The following is a 7839-nucleotide window of genomic DNA, read 5'->3' on the forward strand; positions in this document are numbered from 1 at the left end:
GTCCAACCAGCCTTCCTCATCTGTCAAATAATGGTCATGATTATAGGGGTTTTGTTCGGGTTTGGGGTTAATCGGATAATTTTCATCCAAACCAAATATCCAAATGTAAACTACAAACCGGTAGAGGATTTTTTTAATAGTTGGTTTTTGTTGTTCAAAAAAAGTGCAATACTATTTTAATAGTTGGTTTTTGTTTTTCAAGAAAAGGGGAAAGTTGATTTTTCCCTTTAGAATTATATGTCAAAAAGCTAAATAATGTGAACAATCAGATTAGGCCAACCCATGCTATAATAAAAACAGGGGACTATGTCATGGAATATTAACCAAAAGTCAACAGTACCTTCTTTAAGAGCTGGATGAGCAACATTTATTACCAAAATAAATGATCCCATTCTTTTAATCCTCGACATACTCCTAACCCTGAACATTACATATAAAGTGCATAAATAGCTGAATAGTAAAAGCTAGAATCAAGGAGCTATCAACACGTAAAAACTAAATGAAAAACTTTTCTCCACTACCTATGCTTCATTTTACCGGTCTGAACCTTCATTTTTTTATCCTAAAGCAAGTGAATAGGTCCATCATGAAACAAGATCCATAAGAACAGGTAGTTGGTATTTCTGTTTTCAAATTACATAGAAACGAAACAAATAGGTATAAAGATTGATAACAGTTGAATTAAAAAACTTGGGTGGTTAATTAAGCTAGTTCAAAAAAGGATTTGATGTGCTTAGGTGGAACAGATTTAAAACTTGGCTTCTATTTAATCAATTATTAAAGCTAGGCCACCAATTCCTATAAAAAGAAAACTTTGTTAAAGTTTAATAAAAAAAATACAAAATACATAAAAACATGTTTTTATAATAACAAAATAAATAAAAATATATTATCATTTCATGTATTTGGACCATATTTTTTTCCCCAGTTTTTTTTTTCTTTGGATTAACAGTTGGTTCTTCATCTACCTAACTAAAGCTAAAGCAATATGTTTTTTTATCTTTCCACTATGGCAACTCACGCTTCATCTCTCTCTGGATAGTGCATGTCTTATTCATTTATGATTGAGCAACGTACAAATGGTCTATATAAAGAACATTGCACATCCACACAATTAAAATATTTCAAACCCTTTTTCCATGGCTTCATACTTGAATCACTTCAGCTTATTGCGAACCATCTCCCTTTTGTACTTTTTAGTCACACTCATTTGCAGTGGATCATCTCTAAGCCATGATGAGGAATGCTCAGCCTTGTATCTGTTCAAGCAAAGCTTAATTCATCAAGATGATGAGTTTTGCACTGCTAGTTGGTTTCAAACGTTCCAATCTTGGAAGCCCAGAACCAGAAGCAATGCATCGGATGCTGGTTTTGATTGTTGTTCGTGGTATGGGGTGGAGTGCAGAAATGACCATGAGAATGGTCATGTGATTGGCCTTGACTTGAGCGAATGCTCTCTTTGCGGGCATATCAACTCTAACAGCACTCTCTTCAGCCTTGTTCATCTTCAGAGGCTCAACCTTGCCATGAACGACTTTGATGAATCTCACATCCCATCTGAGATAGCTCATCTAAAGCAATTAAGAAGCCTCAATCTCTCTTATTCTGGGTTTAGTGGCCAAATCCCGAATGAAATCTCACAGTTGATGCAATTGTCTTCCTTAGATCTGTCGATGAATCCACTAAAGTTTCAAAGTCCTGGCGACTTCAAGAATCTAATGCAAAACTTAACAGGACTCGAAGAACTCGATCTCTCATGGGTTGACATTAGTTCTTCCGTACCTCATTTCTTGGCCAACTTTTCTTCTTTGAGGTCAATTGGGCTGTATAATTGTTTGCTTCAGAATGAATTCCCAAAAGCCATACTTGAGATGCCAAAGTTAGAAATACTTGATGTGGCATCAAATACTAACCTCATTGGTTCCATTCCTGAATTTCATAACAGCAGCTTGATTAAATTGGGCCTTTCAGGTTGCTCTTTCTCAGGTACCATTCCAGGTTCACTCTCTAACTTGACGCAACTCACTGGCTTGACTCTTGGTGGCAATAAGTTGAGAGGATTTGTTCCATCATTGGCAAGTCTTTCAAAACTCAGTATTTTAAAACTTAGTGGATGCAAATTCAAAAAGGGACGCTTTCCCAATTGGCTCGGCAATCTGACTAAACTTAATAAACTGTATCTAGATGGTATGAACATAAAAGGTGAAATACCACCCTTTCTTGCTAACCTAACCGAGCTTGGTGTGGTCGCGATGGGAAGAAATTTTCTTACCGGTCATATACCATCCTGGTTTTTCAATCTCACCCAACTATCATTTATAGACCTTCAACAAAATCAACTGCAAGGACCAATTTCAAATTCATTTTCCAAATTCAAAAGGCTTCAATTTGTTAGCTTATTCTCGAATAATTTCCAAGGGAGGGTAGACATAGACATCTTCCTACAACTCAACCAACTTGAAACTCTCAGGTTAGGAGATAACAGGATATCATTACTTGCCCCCAACAACTACACCAATAACACATTACCACAACTAATCGAATTGAACCTCGAATCATGCAACTTGAAGGAATTTCCTTCCTTTTTGCGCTTCCAAGATAAATTGATAGACTTACGTCTCAAAGACAACACAATTGATGGCCTGATACCAGTGTGGATCTGGAACAACAGCAAAGAAACATTACAGAAGATTGATCTTTCATACAACTCCATCACTGGCTTTTATCAGCATCCTCGTTTTCTCCCATGGAGATCTTTACAACTATTTTTCATCAGTCATAATCAGGTGCGAGGACAGTTACCAATTCCACCACAAACCACAATCGCTTATGGAGCCGAAAATAACAATCTGACTGGAGAAATACCACCAATGATATGTGAAATGAAATCTCTTCAAATGTTAGATTTATTTTCTAACAACCTAAGTGGAACACTTCCTCTGTGTTTGGGTAGCTTAAGCAATTCGTTGTCGTTTTTGGATCTGAGCAGAAACAACTTTCATGGCAAAATTATGAATTCATTTATGCATGGATGCATGTTGGAAAGCTTTGATTTGAGTGAAAATACATTTACGGGTCAGCTCCCAAGATCATTGACAAATTGTACCAATTTAAAGGTTCTCTCCCTTGGAGCTAACTCTTTTGATGATGTCTTTCCTTTTTGGATGGGAACTCTTGCGGAATTGCAAGTTCTTGATTTGCGGTCTAACAAACTTTATGGTCCAATAAACGGTTCCACAGCTGTTTCCACACACTTCTCTAAGCTGCGGATCATAGACCTCTCTAACAATGGTTTTAGTGGTCAATTGGACCAAAAGTACTTCCAAGCTTGGAATGCAATGAAATCTGTTGGCAAATCATCTGTTATGCAAGCCAATGACAAATCATCTGGTTTCACTTGGGATTATACAATAAGAGTAATTCACAAAGCTGTCAATACTCAGTACGAACATATCTTAACCATAGATATGGCTATTGATCTCTCTTGTAACCATTTTGAAGGAGAAATCCCACTATCACTCCAAGATCTTCAAGGGCTTCAATCACTCAATCTTTCCAACAATCATTTTACAGGACGCGTATTGCCCTCACTAGAATCTCTAAAGAATGTCGAAGCTTTGGATCTCTCCCAAAATAAGTTATCTGGAGAAATTCCTCAACAGTTGGTGCAACTCAACTTCCTTTCAATTTTCAATGTGTCATTCAACAATCTTGAGGGGCGCATACCCCAGGGAAAGCAGTTCAACACATTCGACAACAGCTCCTACATGGGGAATTCTCGATTGTGTGGACAGCCTTTATCCATGGAATGTCAAATGTCAAAGGCGTCAAGACTTCCACCAACAACCAATATGTCCGAATCTCTCTTCCCAATCGAAAGAATTGATTGGATTATCATACTCTGTGGAGTTGGAAGTGGGCTGGTTTTTGGGATTTTTTTTGGAAACTTTCTATATGGAAGGTATAGTGATCGGTTCATAAAGAGGAAGGACAGATGGGTAAGGCCACTTCGTAACACAAGGAGAAACCAAGGTACAATAATCTACCCTAATAAATGAAAATGACTTTGCCACATGTCATTCTCTCATAATTTATTAGTCACATGTCATTTCGTTATAATTTGAGATATATTTATTTTCCACTTGTCATTACTTTAATTTTCATTTTCAATATATCATTAATTTGGTTTCCATAAATTAAACCTACCATTAATTTTAAATTTTAAATTTTAAATTTCAAATAAATTTACGGTTTAAACCTTTATGTTTAACATTTTGTTATAATTAACCCGTGTACTACACAATAAATACATATTTTTTTTCTTTATTTTTTGCATGTTTTTTTCTAATAATTTTCACTTATTTCAATTTCAAATTCAAATAAAATTTCTATTTAATCGTTGGTACTTAACATTTTGTTTTAATCAACCCGTATAATATACGGGTCTCACAACTAGTCCTTTATATTATCTTAAAACTTTGATGCAATTTTCTAAGACAATATTATTGAGCGTCATCTACAAAAATCTAATACTTCTATAAATGATTTTTTTTAAACTACATTTTTTACTTGAAAGCAACCGTTACAATATATTTGTGAGATTAACCGAGATATGTTTCTCAACATTGTCTTGTTAACAATTACTTTTAGTTTTTCATCATTATCAAAAACATTATTAAATTATATATCAACCCAAATATGCATCTAAGCAAAGATTGTATTATTTACATATTTTAAATTTAAAATACTATGGAAAATAATTTTAATTTTTTACTTGGCAATCTGTCCAATTATGTGATGTGGGTATGTCTTTTTCAACAAGCTATTCTTTTACGGTACGTTTATGATGATATTTATGAAGGAATGTTTGTGTGGAATGTGTTATGGTATGTTACATGTTTAATGTATTTTGGTATATAACCATATTTTCTCATGTACACATTTTATGATCTTGGGTGCAACAGTTTCTATAGATAGAAAACTGTGAATTACCATCATAATCCTTACCTAAACATGTATCTCAGGACTATCATAGCTTCAAGTTCGAAGGACAATGAGAAGATGTAGAGGGTCAAGGGATTTTAGTCTGCACACTGTTAAGTATGTGGATTTCCATTATATTTCTTTGAGTTAGACTTTTGTTTTTAAGACTTTTATACACCTAGGACTTTTGTTGCTTATGTGTATCCTTGATACATAAAAGGCATACTTGTTTTAAAATGTGATATACTAACTTGGACTATATATATTATTGACGATTTCAGTGTCAAGAAGGTGTTTCTTTCATGCTTTTAAACAACTTTATGGAACACTTTATTCGTTTACCTAACATCAATTTCTACGTTAAGTCAACAATAACTCGTATGACAAGAAACTCCCAATATTTATCTCTTTTGGGTTGATTCTCAATATTAGGCCAACCCAAAAAGGATTTTGCTTCTAACTAAAGTATATACCTATTTAGTTATGGGCTTAAACATCTTAATCTAAAAGTTTAGCCATAATACAATAATCACAAAAATGATTGTATTTTTCTATATCTAATTGATGAATTTTCTTCAAAACTTCTTTTGAAGCATGTCCTAGTCTTTTATGCCATATTGCTTGTTTGCCAAAAACCGCCACGACCATTTTATTTTTCTTGAGCGGCTCCAAGTAATACAAGTCGTCACATTCCTTACTTGTCCCAATCAGGTTCTTCGAATGCACGTCATGGATGAACCAGATGTCCAGAAGGAATGTTAGTGAACATTGCAAGTCACATGAGAACATTATCGGTCCCTTCAATGGGAATGGTTTCACTATTCGGAATGGTCAGACTAATGCCATCTTTGTTTTATTTAATGGATTTCAACCAATTTTTATGGTGGTTATATATTCACTAGCCCCCGAGTCTATAATCCATGAATTTCTAGGATTATTTATGTTGATCAAATTTTCTTGAGGAGCATAAAGTATCTTACCATCCATATTAGCCTTTGAGGCATGTTCTTGTGGTTTCATCGATTGGGTCATTTGAACAAGATTGTTATATTCCTCCTTTGTAATGTTGGTATTGCTTTGCTGGTTCACTTTGGACATATTTGCAGCCCTTAGTTGTAGTTTCTTCCCAGTTGACCTTTTGTGTTGATAGATATCATATTCCACCTTGTGTTGATAGATATCATATTCCACCATTCTGGATAAAATGCTATTTGGAAACAGCCATCCATAGTATGGCTCCCCTTTCGACAGTGGTTGTCTTTCGTCGTCCCTTTTTTTGTAATCATCTCTTCTATTGTTTAGAGTATTGGTCTTTTGTTGTTGTCGGTTAAAGTTTCTTCTGTTTGCTTGGAAGGCAGCAACTTCTCATGTGGTCTATCAGCAGTTTCGATGATGCGTTATTGTTCATCTTAACTCACGAGATGGTAGGTTATTCCAAGAAGTGGATGGGTGCTCATAATCTGTGTCTTGACTGTGTTGAACTCATCATTGAGATCCATCAGGAAATAATAAAGTTGTTCTTTGTCACGTAGTTTAGTAATCTCTTTTGGAGATGTTGCATTTACAACCTTGACATTTAAACAACGATAATTGGGTTATCGATTGATTTTCGTCCCAAACGCTTCTTAATTTGGTATAATATAGAGACAGTTATGCGTTCTTGGTGAATAGCGGTAATGGTGCGTCTGAGCTCATAAGCCACTGGGGTGTTTTCCTTATTGAACCTTTCTTCAAGATCTATCCATAAGTCGTGGGCGGTGATAGCGTATTTAACGCTACCTTTTGTTTCCTTGTCCACGGAACTAGAACTAATGAGCCATCCATCGCACTATGGCATTGCATCACTTCCAATTCATCAGTTTCGAAGAATCATCAGCAGGCATTCGAATAGACCCATCTACAAACCATATCTTGTTCTTTGCAAATAATGCTTTTGTCATCTCCATCTTCCAATCATTGTAGTTTCCATCGCAAAGTACGTAGATTATCGCCAACAAAGTTTTGTCCTGGGTGATCGACATAAGCAAGAAAATATGAGGACGAGATGTCTATGATCGACGTCTGTTTCTTGTCACCGGAATGTTCGTCGGTGCGCCGATCATCGTTTAGAACAAACTAAGTTTAATTCTCATGTTTGCTTTGATACCGTAATATATTTCGAGAAATTGATTTCATTGATTAATTAAATTTGATTACAATCCCTAGATTTATAGGGTAAAAGCAAAGACTTCTAAAAGGAATCTAAAACTAAAATTAGGAAAAACAAAATACTTATAAAACAAGCAACCTTGTTTAACAAGGAAACGTGACGTATCACTACAAGAAAAGTTAGCATTAGCGGCGACAGCCAGCAATAGCGGCAACACGTAAAAGACGCGTTACGTGTCACCGCTATTGCTGGCTGTCGCCGCTAAAGGCGTCACAGCTAATGCTTTCATTTAGCGATCCGCGTCATTTTCACCCCAGTCGTCCGATTTGTTTTCAATCTAACGGTTGTTAAGGAAAAGGGAAAGGCGCGCTGAGTTTTCCCTCCGTGTGTCGCCGCTAATGCCCTAATGTCGCCGCTATTGCCATACGTCGCCGCTAATAGGCATCGCCGCTAATGCTAAACGCATATACCCTTCACAGTTTACCTTTCTGCCATTCACAGCTTATACCCATAACTCTTTATCTCTCGTTTTTTCTTCAATATCTCGCAATTTTTCAACTTGGTGGACGCATTGCTTCTTGGACCGGTGCTAGCTAGCTTCTCCTTCCCTCAAGGCAGCCACAATACCGCCACAACCCCAACCAAGGTCGACATTTAGCCAAAATTCCGAAATTGCCCCCAACCAAGGTCAAATTTCTCATCTTCTT

The 7839-nt window shown here is 36.0% G+C and overlaps 1 protein-coding gene across 2 annotated transcripts; it reads left to right on the plus strand.

Annotated features, from left to right (window-relative positions):
* The first annotated feature begins 967 nt into the window (after window positions 1-967).
* LOC111900513 (receptor-like protein 7) lies at window positions 968-6315 on the plus strand. 2 transcript variants are annotated; one of them, XR_002853234.3, is made up of 3 exons: window positions 968-4032; window positions 5025-5100; window positions 5695-6315. XR_002853234.3 is itself a non-coding variant. In XM_023896396.3 (2 exons), exons 1-2 carry the CDS (start codon window positions 1140-1142, stop codon window positions 5033-5035), a joined length of 2904 nt encoding a protein of 967 aa, XP_023752164.1. In that variant the 5' UTR covers window positions 968-1139; the 3' UTR covers window positions 5036-5286. The 2 variants fall into 2 exon arrangements, 1 of the variants encoding a protein (XP_023752164.1); XM_023896396.3 differs by lacking the exon at window positions 5695-6315 and having other exon boundaries at window positions 5025-5286.
* Window positions 6316-7839: the final 1524 nt, after the last annotated feature.

This window comes from Lactuca sativa, chromosome 7, assembly GCF_002870075.4.
Source record: "Lactuca sativa cultivar Salinas chromosome 7, Lsat_Salinas_v11, whole genome shotgun sequence".
Taxonomy (NCBI): Eukaryota; Viridiplantae; Streptophyta; class Magnoliopsida; order Asterales; family Asteraceae; genus Lactuca; species Lactuca sativa.